This window comes from Platichthys flesus, chromosome 14 (assembly GCF_949316205.1).
Source record: "Platichthys flesus chromosome 14, fPlaFle2.1, whole genome shotgun sequence".
In the NCBI taxonomy this organism is placed as follows: Eukaryota; Metazoa; Chordata; class Actinopteri; order Pleuronectiformes; family Pleuronectidae; genus Platichthys; species Platichthys flesus.
In genome coordinates this window covers 3,273,970-3,299,118 of record NC_084958.1, presented here as the reverse complement: position 1 = coordinate 3,299,118, position 25,149 = coordinate 3,273,970, and the positions used below count along the sequence as shown (strand labels likewise).

The following is a 25,149-nucleotide window of genomic DNA, read 5'->3' as shown; positions in this document are numbered from 1 at the left end:
TTGCAACAACAAAATTAGGACAAAGTGTCCTATGCATTACATTTATTTTGGTTAGACTGAGAATATATTTGTGAGAAATGCATTGGTCCAATCATCGTTTTAGTAAAATGATCCATTATATTCTTTTCTGATAGCAATGACATTGATTGTCAAATACAGTTTATTTGGAACCCTTTCATTCTGTATGGGGAATAGCACGAATGCAACTGGACTAAAAAGAAAGACTGAAATTCCAAATAGATATCAGTCATTATACTGAAACATTCCAAGAATGATTTACTTCTTGTTCCATTGTTTCTTAATGTATAGGCTATAGTTTAGTTGTTTTGGTTGAATTTAATAATATGTTTTTAAATTTGAATTGAATGTCCTTCATATAATTCAATAATTTATTAACAAATTCTACAAACATTTCAGACATGTGCTCAACACAGAAACTGACATTGTAATCAAATAAAAGTCCTACAGAAAAATAAATATGAATCAGAATAATTCAAAATAAAATAATTCATACGCACAGTAAGTCAATAAAGCATATTTTCGATAAATAAGAGGAACGCAAAATCTAACCTGCGACGTCAGCATCGACGTATGGACGTTGACCCGGAAGTGAAGCGATGCAGCTGTAACCTCGGCTGTGTGCATAGGGAGGAGGAAGATGAGGGAACAGAGGAGTGGTTGTTCTGCCTCTCTACCTGTGAACACTCGGCTGGGACAGTGAACAGTGAACAGTGAGCAGTGACTATAAGCAGCGGACACATTCACAGGAGCGGAATGTTACTGCAGACATGACACCACTGACACCGGAGGAGGACGACGGACGGAGCTAAGCGCCTCGAATACTTATGATCCCGTGTGTGTTGTATATTGTGTGTGGGCTCTGTGACAGCTCCTGTCTCTCCTCCTCATGACAGTCTACACATTTATCTGAAACCTTGCTGCCAGTGTGAAGCAGCTGTTAGCTCCGTTAGCTTCGTTAGCCTGTGACACGTCAACCTAGCCTTCATCTTCCTCCAGCCGTGCTTTGCACGCTCAGCTCCTCTGGACGCGTGTCACTGGGTCTTCACTGTTTCAACTTAGGAGGGTCTATCGATCCATGGCTCCGATGGGTGTCCGGCTGTCACCGCTTGGTGTCGGGGTGTTTCTCCTTCTGGGAGTCGGTGTCATCTACCACCTGTACGCCGGGGTCATCTCCAACCGCCTGGCTGCTTTCAGGTCAGGCTCTTCTCTTGTTTCTTTACGAGTTCAATCACCCGAGTGAGGACTCAACAACTGTAATGTACAAGATCGGGACACGTCACCGTCATGCTGATCGCCTCTTCTATAAAGCATATGAAACATTACGTTTCAGATAGTGTTCTGTCTCATGTATGTGTTGTAACTCCAGATCAGCTGCAAAGCATGTGATCAGCTTGTAAATGTCCAGGTATGAGTGGTGGCTCATATCATATAGGGTAATATAACATATATATTTGCATATGTAAATGTTTCATTTACATCAGGCTGACTTTGGTCTTAAGGTATTTCACATATTTCCGGGCTGGTGTTGTAAACTGTCATTATGTCTGATGTTCCTGTCAAACTGCAGCCTGGGGTCTTGAACCTTATGCCATCACCTTCAGGTCTCAGATGCTTGTACTTCTGTCTAAAGTGAAATATCTGAAATAGGAACTACTGTCACAAACTGAGAAACAGAGTTCAAGAATATTTAGTTAAATTGTTGTTGAAGATTTAAGTACTTCTGCATTGAGCTGTTTTCCATTTCAAATATCACCAGCATCTTGAGTCATGACATTTCATCTCGCATTAAATGATGACTTTGAGTCATCATTTAACAGCTGCCACATTTTATTGAACTGCTGCTTTTAATAAAAGACATGTGTGACAAGTACAACAAGCTCTCACTCTGTGCCTTATCAGACTTTATTTAAGTGTTTCGTCCATTTGGCAATTGTCTGACACATAACAAGTATGATTGTAAGATGCTGAATATCGGCAGAAACATATGAGCTTCTTCTACTACTACTACTGGGGCAGTGTGCTAGAGTTTCCTTCTTACTGGTGTCAGTGTCATCACACTCAGTGAGAGTAAAAGCTGCTTTGTAGCCTCACACACTCTTGTTCTGTCCGTCCATCTCTGCAGAGAGAGGAGAAACGTAGATCTGAGGGACCTGCTGGCGATCTCAGTGGAGGCGGCTGTACTCGGTGGCAGAGAGGTAAAACCATGCATACAATTCTTTTTTCTCATTGCCTATAGTACAACTGTATCATACTCAAGTACAAATGAGGAATATTTTTATCACTAGCATTAGAGTTAGTTTGCTGTGTAAACTTATCAGTTCATTATTGGTTGATTATAGGTAATGCAATACATTTAGGGTCGATACCAATGTATCGAAAATATTGTCTCATTTTCTTGAGACAATGCAGTAATGTTTTTGTAATCTATTGGCTTCATTGTGACAACTTTTCTAGTTAGTTAACTTACTTTAACTAAACTATCTTCTTACATAACTTGCATAACTCTTTTTTTAAAGTATAATTAGCAGATAATTTGTTGCAAGGCAGTTCAGTGAAATGAAAACTTGAGTCACTGTTGCTAAGCACAGATGTCTTGTGTAGTTCACTAAAGGCGATGTCTCCCTGTGCTAATGTTAAACCTTCTATGCAACTCTCTCAACCAACATTTTACACTGTAGTGGATCATTCCAAAAATTACTTAAGCTGTGGCTAAATTCAGGGGCTGCCTCCTTTAGAGGATCCGGTCTCAGGAGGAGGTCATTGTGGGGAGTCCCAAACTGAAATGAGACGGTCTGGTCTACAGAGAATTTCCATGATCAGCGTCAGCAGCTTGTCCCGCCCTTCTGGCTGTTGACACGATGAGAAAGTTCTAATGGCCGTTTACTTTTTTTAAACATGTATACCATCAACTGTTCAGCCTTGGAGCCATTGATTGCTGACCCCTGAATTGGGACACAGCTTTTGACTACAGCCTCTAAAAAACACCCAGCTGTACATTTGGGCTCCTTGAGCTGAATAAGATTTACAGCATTCAAGGTACATTTCTCCTTCTCCAGGTGAAGAAGGTTCATGAGGAAAATGGCCTGAAGGAGAGGTCAAAGGGTAAGACGAAGGAGGGAGCCAATGAGCTGCTGACCATGGGTGACCTGCAGTCCCACAGAAAGATGTATAACCTCATAAAGAATACCTTCCCGGAAGTCACGGTGAGTACGTGCACTGGAGCTTTTCTCCGTGTTAAATAGCTGCTGCAGTGTTCTTGTCGTTAACTGTAGAATGTGGAAACTCCAGAAATACTTGTTTTTAAAAAGATGACTGTAAACTGTATAACCTGATCAAACCTGAAATGCAGGACCATGCTAGAGACTGGTATCGATCACAAAGCTGCCAAAGAACAATTTTTGCAGTGTCCCTCAGTATTTGTTTTTTGTATCTTGAACCATATCCGTAAATCCTTGATGGTTACTCACGACAAATTTTGGAATAATTTAGTTTTTTACTGGTCCTGGCTACTCCAGCAACTTTCAGAAGCCCCTTCACAAATTCCCCTGAGTCAGGTTTCAGCATTCAGAAGGAGAATTTTCATCATATCAGCTCACTCACCACAAAACTTGCCTGACTAACATTGGGCCTCATTCACTAACCTGTGAGCAGAAATGTTCTTACTCTTCCAAGAAAATAAGGGCGTTCATAACTGCAGATTTTGTTCTCACCACCTTGCGTTTGTGCATGTCCGCTCTCTTTAATAAGCATACTGCCACGCCTCTATTTCTCCATAAAAGGACATGCGTTTGTCATGAAGTTGAAGTTATAAGAGAAAGAATTCACCGCAGAAATTTCAATTGTTTAGGAAGTGGAAGCCACATAAGGAACACATCTCTATAGTGTGTCCTCTAGAGGGACTATGTTTAAAAATCTTCAGAATCTTCCAGTTTAATGGGAAACAATGAAATAACTTTGGATATCCACAGATGTAACCACAACCAAACATTTACTCCACAAAAGAATAAATTACCTCCAAGTCTGTGTGGTTCTTTCTTTCTTTCTTTGAAATCAACATTTGCACAGACTTTTCAAACGTTCTGATAATCTGGTGTTGATGTGCAAAGTATTGCACATTTATTTTCACTATCGTAAAGTATATCTTAACAAGATGCTCTACATTCCTCCTCTTAACCATCCTAACATCTTAGGGTCACACTGTCTGAAGTTTAAAATAATCTGGAGGCATAGGACTCATAATTCTGTCTGCATGTGTTTGCTTTCAGGTGAACAGTGAGGAACATGACAGCATGGTGGATAAGGAAGCAGCCTGGAGCCGGGACATTCCCACGGACATACTAGACAAGATAAAAGAAGGCAAGGAGGCTTCTTCTGAGAGTGTCACAGTGTGGATCGATCCTTTAGACGCCACACAGGAATATACAGGTGAATATATCACATCCTCATTTTGATGATCTTTTTGGGGGTCATATTAGACAATACCGTTCCACCTGTTAGTGTGGTACAAACTGTTAGGTAGTATTTCTCTTTAATAACTATAATAAGAATGAGAGCTGAGCACAACTTGAGGTGAAACATTGGGTTTAGATCTGTGTCACAGTTAAAGCTCAAGTTATAGGTACATGTGAAAACATTATTTGGGTGCACTGGTGGTGTTGGGCCGGAGCTGGGCGATAAAAGGATAGCGATAATTATCGTGATATATCTTTTCCTCGATAGAACTTTAAGACATATCCCATGTCGATAGAACTCCGTCCATCCATGTTTTGACAGACAACACAAACAGCCAAAGATGATGAGAACAGCGCTGTGCCAAACCAATCATGTGGCTGGTTTAGAGTAACAACCACGTCAGGTTAGGTTGACACACAGTACAGAGTGTAGGAGTGCGGAAGCACAGGTGCAAATGTTTGGGCTCTTGGCGAGAGGAGGACAACTCTGCATCAATGCAGTGACTGGACATAATGATTTAGGGCATCAGCTGCGTTCAAGGCTTTAGTGGGTTTCAACTGCTGAATAACCATAACCAACTGACCTGCTCTCCCTTTACACCTTAACAATAAACACCAGCACTGATCACAAGATATTATGACACATACAGGATGTTTAAACCTGCATCACGAGACCGTCAGACATTTTCAGACAGTTAGGACATCAGGGTGAAAGTGACGGGAACGATCCAGATTCGTGATCCGACATCATCAATTGAAAACTATTTTAGAATATAGGACTAGATGGTGAAAATCCCATGTGATTATCAGTTTGTATGTAAAGAGGGACAGAGATGAGCAGACGCACACACATACTCCTGCAGATAGAAGTGCATCCCGCAGATTGTACAATGAAAAAGTATTCATACATAAGAACATTGTACATACACACAAATGTGCAAAAACATTGTTTTTGTTGTTATTTGATTTTTATCGCGATATATACATATCGATATCAACTGATATGGTGCTAGGGAAGCTGGTTCTTAATGGGCACCCCTGTGCCTGTGAAACAGTGTCCTGGTTAACGTTACAATAGCCATGTTAGATTATAAAATGTTCTGAAGAAGCTACTCTGAAAGCTGACTTTACTTTTAGCCTAAATTATAGTGGCTGTAGAGTTTTACATCAGAATGTGATTAATTTTATTCAGATTTAGCTCATTTATTTCAAAGATGTTATATTGTGAATTTGCTTTTCCCATTCTACAAATAATAATTTTGTAAAAAAAAAATAAATAAAGACTTCACTACACCATCCATAGTTCTGAATCTTCTCAGCAAAACTCAGTGAGCACAACCTTTAGGAGGTAGCTTTTGATTTGCAGCTGCCGATGTTCTATAGTTTAATATGGATACAGCAGCTCATGTCACTTGTTGCTCATTCTACTTTGGATATTATACTGGATAATTTCACCACCAATGTAAGCTTGCATGTATCTTCCTGATTGGCCAGCTAGATGCATAACTAGATGAACAAAGCCTCCCTGGTTCTAACCGATGAGGTGTTGCCAGACTGGCAGTGCCGAAGTCAGTCTGAACACATAACTGGTACCAACAATACCAAGAAAACGGTGCCCTCATATTGAGTTTGGCTCAATATGAGGGCACCGTATCACTATCCTGATTGTTGTGGATATTGTTGTGGATATTGACAGGATCTGATGAAACTAGAGTGTGTCTAGATCAGTGGACTAGATCAATGACATCAGATGTTTTTTATTATTTTGTATGATTTTTCTTTTCTTAACGATCCTGACACTGGCTCATCTCTCTCCACAGAGAACCTTGTTCAGTACGTGACCACAATGGTGTGTGTGGCGGTAGATGGTAAACCAGTCATCGGGGTCATACACCAGCCATTCACTGGGTTCACTGGTAAGCATGTGTTCTTCAACACCTTCACTTCTGCTTATGAAACATCCACCTTCTGAACTTTGCATGGTCGGTTTCTGGTCGTAGCTAAACCATACGGTCTAAGATTTCTCCAATGTTTTTATTTTGTCTGTCAAATCTCTCCCTCAGCCTGGGCGTTTGTGGGTCAGGGATCGAACATGCACCCCCGCTCGTCCTATAGCATCAGCCCTCCAAGTGTGATAGTGTCACGTTCCCACTCTGGACAAGTTAAGAATTACATTCATGATGCTTTTGGAAACAGCACAACAATCACAGAAGCTGGTGGAGCAGGTTAGTCGAAAATTCTTCCATATTTTCAAGTGTTTGACATTTAAAAGTATTGCATGTACAGTTTAAGCTTAAATGCTGTTAGATACTATATTTTTTTCCTTCACAGTAAACACACACATAGTCTTTACTGTGGACCATATGGTATCTTGTTTTGACTGACTACAGCATGTAGTCTTTCATGTATGTGTAAACAGATGAATGTGCTCAATTTATATTCTTATAATAGCTCATAAATGAAAGCAGGTTAAAATGGTTATCAGCAATATTCACAGGTCATTCACAGCTGAGATCATTAAAACAGTCCAAGTCATAAACTATTTGGACAGTTTGTATATGTATGTAGATACATTTCCCCCCTTTTGTCATTAATTGACAACTTAAGGGAAAGCACCACACTAAAATACATCAAGTCACATGTATTCAAAATGCATCAACTATAATACTGTAGGAGAAATCCAACTGCTTTTGTTATAGACACAATTATACGCCTTTGTCAAAAAGTGCTGTAAAATTTCAGCCAACATCCTTTCTAAACATGATTCATCTCATGCGTTAACTTTCATTATCAGAGAAAGTTTGAGACAGATAGTGGCTGGTGAGTCGCTGTTTTTGCTGCTGAACTCACTCTGGGCCATTATTAAAAGTGTGAGTATTATACTTGCACACGTTATCTGCCAGCACTCAGATCAACAGATGTTTTTTCTCCCTCAAATACCAGTCGTAATTTCATACCATGCATCAACCATGTATACTTTAGTTTATTTCATTCTAATAATATCTTTAAAGTTCTCAATATTGTATTATTTATTCACATCTGTATTAATAACTTGACAGTTTTTTGTAATGCAGTTTAACTGTTTAATTTTCATGTGCAGTCTGTGCACTGCAAATGTGTCATTTCCAGTGAGGAACAGCAGACATGTTAATCTTATTTATATCCGCCCGTAGTGTGGAATGTGGACACTCTTAATAAAAACATATTGGCAGTCACTAATCAATGCAAACAATTTCCTCACGTTATCACCTTAAAATAAATTCTGACTTATCCCTCCTCCTATCAAACTATCATTATCTAGTATTTAAAGTTAAAAATGTCAAGTTAAACCCAATATGTTCCCAAATTAAACCCTTAACTAAGTATTGTCGAATTTTAATGAAAACCAAATGAAACAAAAAGTTCAAAAAGTTTACCACAAATAAACAAATTGTGTTTTTGGCTTAAACCCCATTAAAGAATTGTTTTTTTTTTTAAACTCCTTTCTGTAAATTACAGAGAGGAGACCTTGAAAATCCCTCTTCTTGCTTAGAGGATGTATACTCCCCCCTTTCTGGACAGATGCTTTCTCTCAGGGGAGCCGAGGAGAGGTCAGAGGAAAAACTCCTTTCAGTCCCTGCTCCCCCACAGTGACTCCCCTTTCAAGTCAAGCAAGAATCATATACTTCCCAATTTAAAACAGGAAAAATTTCAGTCCCTGTTCGCCTTCAATTGTCAAAGCTCCTCTAACATTTAAACAAATGTTAAAGTTGCCTTATCACTTTAAACAACTCTCTCTCCTCTGTTTTGAGAGTCTATTTAGATCTCTGTTGCAAAGTGCATACACGTTCCAATTATTTGTTAAAAGGAGTTCATAGAACCCTTTCCCCACACTTTATCTTTATTGCGTGAGCGAGAAAAAGAGAGAGAGAATTCTTTAAAATGTGCGAGTCTGTCCATGCACCCACAAGAGAATGTAAATCACCTTTTGCTCCAACAGGAGAGGTGCAGCGGAATATTCATGTAGACACAAAGTCCGACACACACACCACAGCACTGAGGGCAAGCTCCCCCAGACCAACGTACACCAACCCTCACAACACTAAAAACACAAAAAAAAAACACAAAGAATGAAAGGTGTGGTTATATTAATTTAAGTCCTCCTAATGAGGCTCATCATTTTCCTACGTCTGCTATAAGGGCAGCTCATGGTGTCATTAAACCACTAGTTCAAAAGTCCCCTTAATAGGAGCTCATTGTGTTATTACGAGGCTCATCATTTTATCAGTCCTCTCATATATATATCAGTTATATTTATTTTGTTGTTTCCCGATCGGGAAACAACAAAATAAACACACACATCCAAAAAACACTGCATATTTCAATTCAAAAACTTTTTCTTTCCTTTCTCACACAGCTCGAACAATGATCCCATTCTTCATACACATACACACATACAGACCACTTACACACACATCTCCAAGGCCCCCTGTACACAGACGCACACACATTCTCAAGACCAACAGACAGACATACCACGGAGCATGCTCTTCGCCGCTTTTTCCTTATTTCCATTATCTTAATTTTTGCTACCTTTTGAGATGTAGATCATCCGACGAGCGGCTGCTTCAGACACTGTTCGTCAACAAATGTCAGGGTTGGAGCATGCATTTGGATTTATGACTACTTCCCCAGTTATTTAAACTCAGGCCCAATCTACTTAGCTTCTTCACTGAGGGCTTGACTATCCAGATTCTGTGGCTCATTGATCAATTCCTTAATCTTATTTTCCTTGTTTCTTACTACTTTACATTTATTTATTTATTCAAATTGACCTGGGCCCAGGTCGTCCCAATTTTTCTCTATAACTCAATTCCTGTCTATGCCTTAGCGTTATTGTAACACAATGGAATTACCGCGACTTACCATTAAGAAATTGAGGTACCATTTTTCTTAATTCTGCACAGGTTACCACCTCATCTTTACAATCTAAGCTATTCTAAAATAGGTCCTTTTCCTTATTTCAGTCCTTTTTAACTGTTAAACCCTTTCCCCCCCCTTTATTTGCGACGTGCACTTCGCAAATAAAGTCAAATTTAGCACGGATCATCTCTTCAGACATCAACAAAACAAGAAACATTCACGGTGTGACCACAGCAGACACAGAACAGCAACAATGAACAGCCAGCATTCAGTCAAAATGAGAAATGCTCACTGCATGAAGCTGTTGGAGGTGCAGCAGGTCACAGCTCGTCTCTGTCGTGACGCCAATCTATCGCATCTTTCCCGCAGTAGTGTCTTGTTGAAGTCGGTGTTTGAAGAGAGGAGACGCGGACCCAGTACTTACAAGTATAATGTTTATTACACAAGAGTATTATAGGTCAGGACGAGTTTCTAGAAAACTCGGAGATAACACACAAGCCGAATAGTGAAAATCCGCCTTGACTCCGCAAGGTAAGGCGTTTTATAGGGGAGTTGTTTACCACAAACCTAGAGATATAATGATGTCACACAACCGGGCCTTCTGCCTAAATTTGGGAATGTGTCGTACCTTAAGATTTAAGGACCCGCTGAAAACCATCTCTCCTCTCATTATTCCATAGGCAGTTCAAGGATAGTTCAGACAAGGAGAAACACACTGAACACATCTGGAGATAATACTTAAAGGTTTGAACTTAAGATTCAAGGCGCCTTAAGATATTAACATGTCATTATGATCTATACCTATGCTAGAGAAAATCATTAGCTGGATATTAACATACCATTTATTGTTTGTATCTGTGCTATGGATACCTATTAGCTAAGGGAATATACTACAACCACAGAAGTCCATTCATTACGACACACACTCTTCTTAATGTTTCGGTCTCTAAGGACAGAGGCTAAATCTGTATTTTTATGGTATGATTTTGAAATGGGACATCTGTTACACTCTTATTTTGAAAATGTATCTGGTTTATTTGCTAATATTAATTATTATTATTAATATCAATTCATGATCTTTTATCTGTCATCTCTCTCTCTCTCAGGATATAAGGTCCTGGCACTCCTGGAGATGCCTGCAAGTGAAAAGTCCTCTATAGACCAGGCAGATGTTTACGTCCACATCACCTTCATTAAGAAATGGGACATCTGTGCTGGTGCAGCTGTACTGAAGGCACTGGGTACTGTAACAGTTCTTATATCCCATTGTGTGGTGTCCTTTTTCTTCGTTTAGATTACAAACAAGAGTCCTTTTGGTATAGACACACTTTGTTCAATGGACTACATTCCAGAAATTTAAGTTTCAAATTCTCATTGTTCTTCTACAACATTAAATGCTCCTTTCTAAATGAGCAACAATCTAATTCAAGAATTATTTAGAAATTGTTAATTGAGAGTGTAATGCTCAGAAGCTGACCTTCTTCTTCAAGACTTTGTGGGTGTGATGTGATCAGATTTGATCGACAGGATTGGCAACATAAGCAAATTGCCCCCCCCAGTTGTCATCGGACTTAAATGTTGGTACATTTTGATTGTTGCCTGAAAGTGTGATATTGTTGAATGTGACATCACATTTTCCAACTAAGCCCTGCTCATTTGAACCAGTGAGAAGTAACAAAAACAGCAGTCTCTGATGTCAGGTTCTGTTCAGACTGTGGCAAATATTGGTGTCTGTGTCTGACCTCATCACTCTTTCCCATTAGCTGATGAAGGAAACCTTTTATTTTCTTACTGCTAATCACTTGTAGGCCCTTGATATTTTTTTGAAGATATGATCACACATCACATGTCATGCACACACAAAAAAAGCTGCTCAATGTGTGTCAGTGATACCTCAAAAGTACAAACGGTCTATGAACAAGTCTACAACATGTCACTCTGCTGCTCGTTGACCTCCTCTGGCTAACCATAGACCATATTCACACAGTGGACATCTTTTCTTACATCGCACTTATGACCAGAATGCAATGTCATGCTAACATGACCTGTTGTCTAATGGCAACTAATGAACTATCAAATATAAGTTATTAAACCCTGAAGCACTGTCCCATGTCAATCCAGATTTGAACTCTCCATTCTCTTCAGTTGGTTAGTTAGTTTGTCAGGTTATGTGTTTATATGACTTGTATATCAGAAAAGTGCAACATTATGCTGTTCTTATTAGCATCTGAGCTTCCCAGCCTGAGCCTGTTGTCGGAGGAAAATGGCTGCCATGTGAAAATAATCTATAGCCAGCAGAATCACACTGAAGTCACTGATTACAGAGCTCAATCATACAGGCTTATGCTCCTGCTGGTCCAACAGTGACATCCCTGCACACAAGTCAATCACTATCCAGATTGTTCAGGGTGTTGGTTCCTTGAAGATGGAGGAACATCCATTCTCTATCTTCAAGAGCCTCTTGAAGACTCATCTGGTCTGAGAGCAGCTTCTCTCCTAACACGTCTTACACCCTAATATGTCAAACTACTGTGTCACTTTTTTACCTGATCTACTGCATTTGAGCTCATTGAACAGATTTAGCATTTAGTCATTACTGAACCGCTTAGACAGTGCTAAGTTGCTTTGGATAAAAACATCTTCCAAATGAGTGTTTAGTAATAAGGGCAGTTTTTACATTTTTATTGAATGTGTCTATTATCTCTGTGTTGACTTAAATGTTTGTAGTGCAACATACTAAGGACATATCATTACTATGATTGCAGGAGGCCACATGACGACCCTGACGGGAGAGGACATTGACTATAGTGGTGAAGCACTCAACAAAGGAGGACTGGTGGCCAGTGTGGGTGTGGACCATAAGGCTGTTCTGGAGAAACTACCCAGCTGGAACCCTGAGAAGCACTGAAACACACAAACCAAGAGCCAGTGGTTGTGATACGTGGCGGCCCTTTTTCTTTCAACTGGGATTGGCCTGGACACGTTTAACAATTCTGCACTAATTCATTATCGTGGGTCACCAAACATCTACTTGTCAGCTGATTGGAGTCACTGTCACTCAGCAGGACTGTGGAACTGAAAACTGGAATGGCTCTGACTACACACTTCTCCACAAATACATACTTGCAGCTAAGAGACATGGTGCATCTTCCTCTTCACATGCTTACACAGTGAACACTGGACAACAATTGCCATCCCAGAATCCCTTTCCTTCATGTTCAGAGGACAACAGGATGACTAATGTGAAGAGTCAAACCGAGGAGCACAATATTGAATACAAAGTGTTTTTATTATCATTTTATCTAGTCCCATCTTCCTCACAAAACAATCACAACGTCACCTGTTCATGAATTTGAGTCTGGGAAAATGTTTGCAAAAAGGTGAACCGATAACTGTAAGTCCTGTAGATTATATCATTATAATACGAGTCATTGCAAAGGCCAGCTTCATCAAGTTACCAATTTTGCTAAAATACAACCAAACAGTTTAATCCCAAATTATTAGGATCTTGGAATCATGAAACAGTCTTTACAGCCTTATTCGACAATTAAAGGTTTGATGACAACAATGTGCTTTATAACTCGTTCTCCCCTTTTCTACTGCAGTTTCGATCTGATTGGTAAAAGAAAAGAAAACTGCAGCAAAGTCTCATGCAGCGTCAACAAATGCAGTCACTGAAGCCTCCTATACACGTCTTGTTTTAATGTATGTCAGTAGATGATAACTCTGATAATGCGTTATCATCTACTGATAACGCATTATCAGTAGATAATGCGTTATCTACTGATAACGCATTATCTGATGATGCACTGATGATGCATTATCAATCAAAATTTGATTGATTGATAATGCATCTCTTGTCGTTTCAGTCATTTTGGTTTTGTGGGTCGAAAAGGATATCAGTGTGTGCCATGTATTGTGTCCCCTTCATATCTATCATAGCAGAGGCGATGGATCCTTATGTTGGTTTTGTGCTTTTGTGTGTCACATTATCGTCTACTCTTTCCTTCCACTGCTGCCATGCTGCAGAGATGTAGGGGGCTGATAGGCAAGAAAGACCACACAATACATATTGTGACGCTGTTTTGTCACAATACATTCAATTTCAATTAAGTCAAATTTAGTTTTCCCATTAACAATTATTGCCTTTTCCACTGAGGATGATTCAATCTATTTTCAGGTACACCATGATGTTTCCCTAATTCTCCCTGGCTGGTAGTGTGTGCAAGAAAGATGATGATGATAAAGACAAAGTGTTTATTGAAGCCCTCTACGGAGCAGAGGTCTGATCAGTCAGAACAACTTAAAAACAACCAAGTTTTTCTTTGTTGTATTTTACAAACCAGCACCATAAAATATCCATTACAAACTGTCTGGTTCGGTTAGACTCTTTCATGTCTTACCTGTCCAGAGACTGGTCCCGCTCACTATGTACAATCTCAGTCACGAAGAGACTTGTGAAATGTTCTGTTCATCATTTTCTGTTGGAGTCTGGACTCTGCCCTGTGTTACAGTACATTGTGTACTTGCATGGTTGTGTTCACTTTACACAGCAGGGGAAAAAAGTGACTGGCTCGATCAGTACTGTCTGCCCTGAGTGTGTCTGTGTGTTTAAACTGGCACTTGGTTGTGCTACAGTTGCCGTGAACCCATGTGAAATTTAAACTCCCCTCAATTTCTTGAAGATAGAAGTAACTTGTTTCATGTTCTGTTCTGTCTCAGCACCCTGTGTGTTGTCAATAACCTTGTATAGATGCAAAACAAATATGTGTCGAAGGTTAAGAGTTAAATACTCAGATCATGTTCTGCCTGAAGATTATAATCGATGATGATGATGAGGAGAAGAAGCAGTCAGAAAGATAAATACCTTACTGGATGATGTGGCTCAATTCAAAGAAGCAAGCAGCTTCAGGGTCCCAGGTAGAGCTGTTGGAGTTTGTGTGCTGAGTTTCAGTTTTAAGATTTGAGTGCCTTTAATCTGCACAACATTGTTGATGGAGGACGACGTTGGCCACAGCACTCAGCATGGGTTCTTTAGATGTTGCTTTGATAACAAACAGTGATAAACAATTAAATTTGTTGCGTTGACATTTAAATAGCACGGTGATTGTTTGAATGGACATTTGAATACTTGGGGTTGTGCTACACATGTACTGCATGAAAGACATTTTGAAATATAAAAGATTAAATGGAACTTTCTGCCTATTTTAGACGATGTCTGTCCACAAGTTATTTGGGGGAAGGACTAAAAAAAAGATGGACAAAAGCTTTCATGGCTCCAGAGGGTAACGTCTGACAAATATCTTCAAGTGATGACATGTGACTAACAATATCATAGTACATCCCAAAAGCTCATCCAGGGTTAAGGTGGGAGGCATAACTGCAGATTTTAAAAGAGAGCAGGATGTGCTGCTATGTCTGGACGTGAAAACTATTGAAAGTTTATCCGTGATGAACGCTGTGAAAGCCACACACTCCTGGCAGTCACTTTGTGTTCAGTCATCAGAAACCAGTGAATCGTGGTAACAGGAAGACTTACTGTGTCGAAGACAATTAATTTTTCAGTGACTCAACAGAATATGTTCAAAAATTTTTTATCTTATTTTCAAAAAAAAACATGACCAGGAATCAGCTGCAAGTATGATATTTCATTGTGTTCTGCCCAGGTCCCGAACAAGGACACTTGTAAAGAGACCTAATTAAGGACATTCATTACAATTAGGCAGATTTTTCAGTTCATCTCAGGGATTTGAATCGGCTGAAATGGAAACAAGTGGCCTTTTGGGTATTTGTACCCAGTCTAGTACAGTCTAGTTTTAGTCACATTTAATACCCAAATTAAACTCCTTTTCTATAAAAACATATAGCTGCAGCCTAATAGCTTAAAAATATATATTTAATTTTAAATGTGAAAACAAAAAGGGAGAGCAGGAGCCGGACACAGAAACTGAACATCGGTACAAACCAACTGCAGCTTCTGCTCTGATGAAGAAGCTGAGACGCTGATCTCTGAGCAGCTGAGACCAGAGAAACTCTGTGTTTTCACTGTTTTCATAGTTAAGAAGCAGTCGGTCACTGTGAGGCTGCTCCACGAGAACGAGCTCTGCTTTCACTGTGTTTCTCTGAGCGAGTGCGCGAGGCGGGGGGCGGAGCTACAGACCGGAGCGCTATCTGGGGCGCACACACACACATACACAGACACAGACAGTCACTCGCACGCTCCTGATACTTCATGACGGCCTGATACGATGATGCTTTAAAAATTATTGTGACTTTATTGTGACTTAGTCAACCACCAACATTTTCGTCTCGTCTAGTCTCGTCAACGAAATTTAAAATAGATTTCGTCATAGTTTTTATTTTCAAAGATTCGTTTTCGTTACGTCTTCGTCTCGTCTTCGTCATGGAAAATAGGTCGTTAACGAATATATTTCGTCATAGTCTTCGTCAACGAAATTAACACTGTTTCAAGAGATGTGGAAAGAGAGCATAGACTTTTTCTCTTATAGATTAATTTGTATTTTTATAATACGTTTAAATTTTATGCACAAAACTTACACATTGGTCCATCAACATTGATTCTAAACATAAAGTGGACACGTTTCAGGACTAGTTAACTGTGACGATAATGTCTAATAATGTTAATAAAAAATACATTGATTGACAAAAGAATGACACAACACATATAATGAAACTACACATCCAAAGGGACCACCATTCAACAATTAGTACCCAGAGAAAAACAGAGTTAAAGTACTGATGGTGTTCTTTTGTTAAACATTAGTGTCTATTCCCTGAGTACTTCAACTGGTCTCAATCCCTTTTCTTGAGAATCACAGCAACGAAAAAGTCAGGAAGAGAGTTCACGTCCCCTATTCATTCTACTATCATGACAAGACATGAGCCTCTTTTGGGCTTGGGACAGGTGGTTCCGGGACAGGTGGTTCCACATGGCGAACATGAGACAGCCATCAGGCGATTAAAGGAAGTCCAAAAAAAAGTTACTCAAGACGCAGTGTTTACCTCCAGGTGAGATTCGGAGAAGAGGTGATGTCCTCACAACATCACTGTTTTAAACCTTTAAAGGTGGTTTATTAGGCATTTGTGCTGCAAAAGAAATCACATGATTCTTAAGTATAATACAATTAAACACTTAGATGTAAACAGAAAGTTAGCACAGAATTTTAGTATAAACATATTGAAGATTTTGCAGTGGTACACATTTACAGTTATCATCATCCACCAGATAAAACAGCTAAATAAATTAATACATTCTGGTTGCGTAGGTGCTTCATTAGAGGAGGAAATGTGTTTGTGTGTTCAGAAACTGATTCTGTAAATTACTGTACTAATACTTAAACTGACCTGACAACTTGCTGAGAACAGGCTGCAGAGTGTCCTCTATGTCTGTCCTCTGGGCGATGAAGTCTGACACGGCTGGGTGTTGGACACTCTGGATCCAGTCAGACTTGGCAGAACATGCACGCGTACAGATGTTCTGCACAGGAATTTAAAAAAGAGACACGATAAACTTAGAGGGAATAAAAACAGACAGTGAAACACTGACATTTCTGTTAATGTGTAAAAGTAGAAGTAAATAGTCGGAATATGGCGTGGCTTGAATTGAAGGCCATTAATGGAACTTTAGAGTTTAGTTTTGTCATTCACACATTCACCCAGTGCATCTACTTGCAGTAGTGTAGTGAAGTCTACACTGGGAATGAACTTCTGACCCAGTTTAGTAGACAACCCACTCTATCTCCCTACCCCTGAGCCACTCACTAATACTGTACGTTTGCAGTGACACGACTACAGTATTTATAATAACTGACCTCATGAATAAACAGACAGACAGGTTTTTCTATTCAATTGTGGTTTTCCACACGATGGCAGTAATGCCACAAATATTATTGTGTTCAACAGCAAAACAGAAAATTACTAGAACTAAGTCATTAGTTAATACAAAATGAATGATATTTGGACTTTTGCTTAAAGTAAAAATCTAATTAACCTTGTCCTTATTTTGAGTGCCCACTCTTCTCTCACTACTGACTACTTGCATGGTGTAATGTGGAAAGACATTTAGTTTCCCTGTGTGTAGCTTTGTCAAGTGTATGATGACGATGAACCTGAGATATTTAATAAAGTCAGAAAAGAAAAGAGGCTACATTCTTCATGTATTTGGTCAACGTGAGAAAGAATTTTAGAGCAGATGGTCAAGCTGAACTTGTGAGGTAGCATCACAGTGATCCTGCAGGGAGGCAGAGCTGAGCTGATGCAAGGAGCCATTTGGATGTCAACTGGTACAACTCAGAACTATGGTTTTGAGGGTAAACTCTAAAATGTGGATCCCATTTACAACTTTTGAAATATTAAAATGGCTAAACCAATAAATAATCTTCAATGTCAGTGTTGATCCCAATTAAAGAAATGTTTTACCTTCTCTTCCTTTGTGAGGCTCCTCTCTGAGTCTGTAATAATCTTCTTAACAAAGGCTAGATATGACATCAGGTCCTGTTTAGCTTCTGTGTGAAGAAAAACATACATAGAATTAACAGTTACATACATCTTTACAAATCAAGGGTTGTTGAAGATCGCCCCCACCTGCCAGGGTGAGACATTCTACACAGTCTGTCTTAGAGTATCTCTGAGCCAGGTCCACAGGCCTCTCCCCCCTGAAGGTTGTGGCCTGGGTGTCAGCTTCCTGTTCAAGCAGAGTCCTCACTGTCTCCACGTGACCCCAACAAGCAGCAAGGTGCAGCGATGAATAACCTGAGACACAAAGGCAATCAAACTGAGGCCAGTGCAGGTGGCTAAGGTAAATGGTATATCATATATATATATCACTTTTTTCCAGTCTTATCGACCCTCAAAGTGTTTTATACATTCACACACACTCAAACCTTACATTTATTGATATACACCACATACAGAACACATACACATCCCACCTCCCTGTTTCAGTTCGCACAGAGATAGTGAGTCTGACATACACCACGTACATAACACATACACATATTGACATATTCGCACACATTCCTTATACCTTTTACTCCACTGCTGATGCATAGTCAACACTTTATATCACACATCCCAGCTCCCTGATTCAGTTCACACAGAGATAGTGAGTGGACCTTGGCCCACAATATCTCCCAGACAGCACACTAACGCAGCTGCACTGATACAGCAACATTATCACCTCTTGTAACCACGACAACGGAGTGCACGTACGACATCTTCATCACGCGACATTCCAAGAGGATGAGGCACTGTCCCGTCTAGATGCAGCAGCCTCCATCTAGTTTCGACCAATCCAAGAAGAACCCCTGTCACGCCAAATATATCAATATATAATCTATGTGCGCACTCTGTTTAAGCATCTTTTTTCCTGTGTATACTTCTGCATAGAACTAGAGACCCATCCAATTGCTGGACACCGCGTTTTCCTGACCTGTGACCTCTGAATAAACTTGCTTAATTTCAACTTGAGAACGACAATTCCTCTCCTTTGATTTCCACACGCAGCACATTCATGAATCTTCTTTTACACACTGCTGGCACAGTCGCCACATGTTCAGTATCTTCTATCAAGGACAGTTTGGGATGTGGACTGGAGGAGCCTGGGATTAAACCCCCCCAAACTTAATGTTTTTAAATATACATTTCTATCACAAAAATGTATTGTCTGAATTGTAAAGTGAATGCATTATAACCTGATTTACAGTCACATTCAACCCTACAGTGAGTGACATCCACCTGGTGCTGATGGATCAAATGGATTCATGGCTGATACACTGTGTGGAGAAGTGTATCACATCTGATCATAGCAGCTATGAGTGTACTGTACATCCTACTGAGAGAATGTTAGCGCAGAAATTAAATTGAACAGCTGCTGTGACACGGGCATCAATTCTGCATATTAATGTGTCCAGTATACACACAAATATATGTATGAAACAGACATACAAATGTATTGTGTGTTCATACATACATGTGTGTCTGGATTAATTTCTAAATAATTTAACTTAGTCTTGATTGAAAAAAGACAAGTTTAGAAGAGGTGTGGCTCACACATTACAGTGGAAAAAGGATCACATTAAACAGAGCTATTGAACTTGAACTGCTATATTTAATCTCCAGTTAGCAAGTCAACCTGATTAAACCTGAACAGTTATGAAGGCCAAAGGAATGACACAAATAAATGTAGAAATACTTAAATGAATACAGTTAAAAAAGGTAAATTAATAAAGGTGGAAATAAATGAAGAAATTAATTAATACATGTAAAAATTCAGAAATAGAGGTTGAAATACATTTAAAAAATGTATTAATATATGTAGAAATGGGGAGTATATAAATGAGATACCGTATATACAGAAATCTTTTTTTTTAAATAAATGTAGGAACAGAAAAAACTGCTGAGAAAATGAATGCAGAGATACAGAAATAGATACATAGATGTAGATATATAAATCAATGAATGTATACATGTAGAAGAATACTGTAATAGTATTTGCCAGCTCGTATGTAATTGTAAATATGATATTTTATTTATAAATAAACTTTGTCTTTGATAATCAGAAGCCTACTTAATTCCATATGCTATAAATAAGTGTACTCAGGTCTCACCTCTCACAGTCTGCTCGTTGACCTGAGCTCCTCCTCTCACCAGCACTCGGACGATGTCGCTCTTTCCCAACATGGCGGCGGTTAACAGAGCACTTCTCCCAAACTCGTCCTTCTTACTGAAATAATCTTTTTCCTGCGACTCGTCCGCGACACACTCAGCTTGTAAATGCTGCTTGATAGTGTCCAGGTCTCCAGACACCACACACTTAAATATTTCTTCCCGAACAGACGCCATGTTGTCACCCACTTGTGTTAGCTGGGAGCCAGACAGGAAGCTGCTGTTGTCGTGGTGACAGCGTCCTCCACGCTCTAACCGGAGGTTTATGTTTCTTTAGCGGTTTTACTTTAACATGATCCACTGGGACGATTATTAGAGAACAAGCGCCACAGCATAGTTTTCCACAGTTTAATTGAGTTCTATAAATTAAATCTTTTACTGTAATAATCTTTCTCATTGGTTGCTTCCTCTCCCTCCCACCTCAGTGAAACCATCAAGATATTAACTTTTTTCATCATTTTTGACGGTGGAGTCTCCTCGTGAACATCTTCCCAGTAGCTTTACTGTAACATGAGTTCAGGAGAGTTTTTACTTTATAACGCTGCTTGGGCTCGTTTGCATCAGGATCCCTGCTTTGTCTCACCTGTCACTGCTGCAGTTTCTCTGTTTTTGTGCTAGACTCAGCCTCCTTATGAAATCATTGGGCTTAGTAGTTACAGGCATAAGTTATTTTACCAGAAAAAATACGTTTTTTAAACTCAAAATGAACATGTGCTGTTTTGAATAAGTATTTACAGTAACTCAAATGAAACAGTTTTCCATTATATTCTTTCAGCTATCCATGATTCTAATGTAGGATCACTTCTGGATCAGATTAATTAAACGTGGATTAAAATTGATCCCAGAAAAAAAAAATTGAAATGATGTGCAGTTTTTATACAAAATACAAAGATAACCATACGCTTCATATTCAAGTGAAAACTTCAGCCTGTAAAAAATTCTTAGATAGAATTAATATGGTTTGTATCATATTTATCGTGTTTAATGTTTCTGAAGAGGCTTTGTCAATTCAAACCCATCATCCTACCCCTTCATCGGCATAGTGGTGAGGAGATAATGAGTGAACTATGTACAAATCCAAATAAATGCTAATGATGTTACAGTTTTATATTGTGGGTCAATAAAAGAAAACTGTCATCCCAAATAACAGGTCATGATAATCAAGTTATAATTTATTTCCATGGAACACCCATCAATATATTGACAAAAAATGAAATGAAATCAAGTTGAGAGATTACTTCAATTGTCAAGTCTTCAGTAGATGTTCGATCCTGGTAGAAACTGAGTGTGTGTATTGTGCAGTTCAGAGTTGGGGATGTAATTAATATGCTAACACCTGTTTGCCTTCAGTCTCTCAGCTCTTATCGGGTTTGTCCATGTCATCTGTGTCGAAGCTGAAGGGTTTATCGTAGCCCATCAGGTGATTGTAGTTGTGTGGGACGGGGAACAGGTCTGGGTTTACCAGCATCCCCGTGTTGTTGACGTAGAAGGTTGTGAACATCTTGCTGACGTCCGGGATCTTGACCTGGCTCTGGTGAAACGTGTACTTTTTTTCTGTGAGGAAGACACTGTAGGTGACTGCAGTGTAGGTGTCTTTGTCTGGGTTGTGATAGAGACGGACCACGTAGCCCTTGGTGATGAAGTGGAGGAAGACGGGGGTGAGGAAGGTGAAGAAGCCGATCATGCCACAGAAAGCGACCTGCAGGGCGAAGCTCTGGACGCCGAGTCCGGTCTTCAGGAGAATATGGGGCATGAGGAAGAGGCTGGTCCCGCTGGTGCTGTAGGAGAACATCTTCACTCCTGACAGAGAGAGAAGATTCAGAGAGTTGGTCTAGATACACTTCTCCACCCACTGTATTCATCAGCCATGCATGTTATCCATTAGCACCAGGTGGATGCCACTCACTGTAGAGTTAAGTGTGACTGTAAGTTAGGTTATAACCTATTTAAAACAGTCACTTAATGTATGTCCACTCTGTCTGTGGAAAAATGTCTCAGGTTGTTTAGGAATCTTAACAGGACGTCATCCTCCCAGATAAATAACCAATAAATAAATAATCTTCTTCTAGAGTTAAGACCTAATTACAACAATAGGCAGATAAAGAGAAGAGAGAGACGACGATAATCAAGTGTTTTTTTTCTTTCAGATGTAACTTACCTCTCACAGCGGTGCCCAGGGTGCCAGTGTAAATGAGGTCCCCATCCTCGGAGTGTGTGTGCACAGAGAGAGAACGGCTGGATGGACACAGAGAGTTCACCTGCCACAGAGAAACAGAGGACACACATGAAAAAAGCTTTCTTTGGCACTGACTGGCATGTGCTGTGAGGAGCAGCCGCATCATCAACTCAGAACTCTGGTACTGTATATATTTTGTTCCATTTTGTTCCATATTGTTGTTTTATGTTGTTTTTATATTGTTGCTCTTATATTGCTGTTTTTATATTGTTATTTTATGTGTATATGTTGTTTTTATATTGTTGTTTCTATATTGTTGTTTTATGTGTATATGTTGTTTTTATATTGCTGTTTTTATATTGTTGTTTTATGTTCAGTGCACCAATGAACGACACCAAGGCAATTTCCTGTATGTGCAATCATACTTGGCAATACAAATAATTCTGATTCTGAATTATTGGCACTGATGAAGAACTCCAGATAAATGCAGAAATATTCTCGGATGTTTACACGAGTAAATAACAGTTTCCTCAGCAAATAACTCCTGCAGGTCATTTTATTGTCCCACTGTAACCTGCATACTTGTTAACTAGAGGATGTAATCTTTGTACAGAATGTCTGGTTATTTTACTGTTACAAATCTGTAATGTGCACAGTCTGCGGTCACTGTTGAGGTGAGATAATCGATCAGACATCCCATCAGGCATGAGCAGTCGATTCCAGTCAGACTGATCTGAGCGGCTAGTGCTAACTAAGCTAATCTAAGCTGTTTGCCTTCGCCGTGGAAAGATGTCCGGTGTTAAATGGGTGCTCTGTGTGTGTGTGTGTGTGTGGACCGTCCAAGGTTAAATACCTTGTTGTTTAGGGTGAGGAACGACCTTCTGACAACATGTAGCTGTTTCCGGCTAACTCCTCCGATTAAAGAGCCGGGACACAGCGGCCCGTGCTGTCCGGCCGAGACCAGAGTGTAACGGAGCGAGGCAGAGACGAGACAGGGTCGGAGCCTCCGCAGGACACCAACAGAAAACATTATTCTTCAGTTCACGACCCAAACTGATCCATTGACTTTCTAAATCCACACACGCCGGAAAACACTTCTTTGTCGATAGTACGGAGCAGCAAGAGAGGCGTGTGTCGCCACCTGCTGGACAGGATGGTCCCGAAAAATTGCAGAGGATGCTGCGTGTTTAAATCAAATCAAATCAAATCAAATCAAAGTTTATTGTCACATGCACCAATGACAGCGTCATCAGGAAGCTCTTGCTTGATTCCTACAGGCTTAAAACCACTTGGTTTGAAGTGGCCTGATGTCTCGCTGTTCTTATAAAGTTTCTCCTCTAACACCCTGAGTCACATCTACACGGTCAGGCAGGTTTATAATGGAGATCTACAGCCTATTATTACTCCAACAAAGAACAGGAGTGTGTGTCTTGCCTCAGTGACAAAGTGTACAGCTTAATTAGCTGTTGATTGGATATTTATTGTCTTTGTTTGATCAACAGCAACATCCACAGCTCTTGGATCAGGCTGACAGCGGCTTGAGTAAACTTTCAGTATAATATAGTAACATGTGAAAGCCCTCCTCAAGCGAGGGTGTTTTGGTAATAGCAGAAACATTCTATGATCCTGGGGTCCACTACAGTGACAGTAGGGTCCTGAAATTTAAAGAAAGATAAACTTAAATCCAGAAAACTCTTTATTTGCGGCTGTAGCTGATGGGTAGAGTGGTCGTGCTCCAACCTGAAGGTCGCCAGTTTGATCCCCAGTGTGACCCATCTGCATGCCAAAGTGTCCTTGGGCAAGATGCTGAACCCCGGATGGCCCCCCATAGAATAACAAACCGACTGTATGAATGTGAATGGGTAAATGTAAAATCTGTACTGTAAAGCGCTTTGAGTGGTCTTCAAAGGCTAGAAAAGAGCTATATAAATACAAAACCATTTACCATTTATCAAGAAAATATACAGTGCAAAGATAAAAGGAAATACAATCTGAAATATGTACAAAATGTACAAAGGTAGATTCAAAATCAAATGTTATTTATTCTACTTCCTCAGGGTCCACATCACTGATGACCTGACCTGGACCCATCACACAGACTCCATCAGAAAGACGGCCAGACAGCGGCTCTTCTTCCTTCGCAGGCTGCGGAAGCTCCACATGGACTCCAGGATTCTCTGCAACTTCTACAGATGCACCATAGAAAGCATCCTGACTGGCTGCATCACCGCCTGGTATGGCAGCTGCACCGCCCTGAATCGTAAGGCTTTACAGAGGGTGGTGAAGTCTGCCCAGCAAATCACCAGGACAGCGCTACCATCCATAGAGGACCTCTACACCCAGCGCTGCAGGAAGAGGGGCAGCCGGAGTATTAAAGACCCCTTTCACCCCAGCCATAAACATTTTTGCCTGCTGCCATCTGGCCGACGGTACCGCAGCATCCAGGCCCGCAGCACCAGGCTCAGAGACAGTTTCATCCCCCAGGCCATAAGACTTTTAAACTCCTCTGAATTGCAATAACTCCATCAAACTAGCACCGTGACATATTTGCATATTTGCACGTTGTTTTATTTTCGCCTCAGCTGTTCATATATATTTAGATATACATACATTATTTCCTATTTTGATATTCTATTTTATACTATTTCTCTTATTTTATTGTATAGTGTGTAATTACTTGAGCATTGTTAGAAGAGAGCCTGAGACTCAAGCATTTCACTGCCAGCGACTGCTACTAATGTTATTGTTGTGCATTTGACAAATAAAAATCTTGAATCTTTAATTTTGAATCCATAGCCACACAAGTGAAGTATCTCCACTCATCCAGCAGATGGCAGCATATTACTAAGTTTCCTCTTAGAGTGGATCCTGACTCAGAAGTCTCATCAGGCTGCAAACCTTCAGATAGATAGC

General features: G+C 39.9%; 3 protein-coding genes across 3 annotated transcripts; 1 reads left to right on the top strand and 2 right to left on the bottom strand.

Annotated features, from left to right (window-relative positions):
- The first annotated feature begins 599 nt into the window (after positions 1 to 599).
- bpnt2 (3'(2'), 5'-bisphosphate nucleotidase 2) lies at positions 600 to 14,584 on the top strand. Its single transcript, XM_062404229.1, has 8 exons — positions 600 to 1,215; positions 2,144 to 2,216; positions 3,078 to 3,224; positions 4,287 to 4,446; positions 6,293 to 6,388; positions 6,536 to 6,697; positions 10,481 to 10,615; positions 12,140 to 14,584. The coding sequence occupies exons 1-8, from the start codon at positions 1,097 to 1,099 to the stop codon at positions 12,280 to 12,282; spliced, it is 1,035 nt and encodes a 344-aa protein (XP_062260213.1). The 5' UTR covers positions 600 to 1,096; the 3' UTR covers positions 12,283 to 14,584.
- A 1,019-nt stretch (positions 14,585 to 15,603) lies between these two features.
- ankrd45 (ankyrin repeat domain 45) lies at positions 15,604 to 20,259 on the bottom strand. Its single transcript, XM_062403597.1, has 5 exons — positions 20,003 to 20,259; positions 17,979 to 18,146; positions 17,814 to 17,899; positions 16,740 to 16,872; positions 15,604 to 16,481 (listed from the first exon to the last, which is right to left on the bottom strand). Exons 1-5 carry the CDS (start codon positions 20,235 to 20,237, stop codon positions 16,447 to 16,449), a joined length of 657 nt encoding a protein of 218 aa, XP_062259581.1. The 5' UTR covers positions 20,238 to 20,259; the 3' UTR covers positions 15,604 to 16,446.
- A 960-nt stretch (positions 20,260 to 21,219) lies between these two features.
- tmem70 (transmembrane protein 70) lies at positions 21,220 to 23,357 on the bottom strand. Its single transcript, XM_062405375.1, has 3 exons — positions 23,090 to 23,357; positions 22,219 to 22,318; positions 21,220 to 21,860 (listed from the first exon to the last, which is right to left on the bottom strand). The coding sequence occupies exons 1-3, from the start codon at positions 23,264 to 23,266 to the stop codon at positions 21,415 to 21,417; spliced, it is 723 nt and encodes a 240-aa protein (XP_062261359.1). The 5' UTR covers positions 23,267 to 23,357; the 3' UTR covers positions 21,220 to 21,414.
- Between the last annotated feature and the right edge of the window lie 1,792 nt (positions 23,358 to 25,149).

What these genes read in the sequence shown, in the direction of transcription:
- tmem70 (XM_062405375.1), bottom strand. Translation starts at nt 23,266, where the DNA reads ATGTTTTCTGTTGGTGTCCTGCGGAGGCTCCGACCCTGTCTCGTCTCT. An exon ending in TCCTCACCCTAAACAACAAG is followed by an intron (nt 22,319 to 23,089) that starts GTATTTAACCTT and finishes TCTCTGTGGCAG; the next exon opens with GTGAACTCTCTGTGTCCATC. An exon ending in CCTGGGCACCGCTGTGAGAG is followed by an intron (nt 21,861 to 22,218) that starts GTAAGTTACATC and finishes TCTCTCTGTCAG; the next exon opens with GAGTGAAGATGTTCTCCTAC.
- ankrd45 (XM_062403597.1), bottom strand. Translation starts at nt 20,237, where the DNA reads ATGGCGTCTGTTCGGGAAGAAATATTTAAGTGTGTGGTGTCTGGAGAC. An exon ending in AGAATGTCTCACCCTGGCAG is followed by an intron (nt 17,900 to 17,978) that starts GTGGGGGCGATC and finishes TTCTTCACACAG; the next exon opens with AAGCTAAACAGGACCTGATG. An exon ending in GCCTCACAAAGGAAGAGAAG is followed by an intron (nt 16,873 to 17,813) that starts GTAAAACATTTC and finishes ATTCCTGTGCAG; the next exon opens with AACATCTGTACGCGTGCATG.
- bpnt2 (XM_062404229.1), top strand. Translation starts at nt 1,097, where the DNA reads ATGGCTCCGATGGGTGTCCGGCTGTCACCGCTTGGTGTCGGGGTGTTT. An exon ending in AACCGCCTGGCTGCTTTCAG is followed by an intron (nt 1,216 to 2,143) that starts GTCAGGCTCTTC and finishes CCATCTCTGCAG; the next exon opens with AGAGAGGAGAAACGTAGATC. An exon ending in ATACCTTCCCGGAAGTCACG is followed by an intron (nt 3,225 to 4,286) that starts GTGAGTACGTGC and finishes GTTTGCTTTCAG; the next exon opens with GTGAACAGTGAGGAACATGA.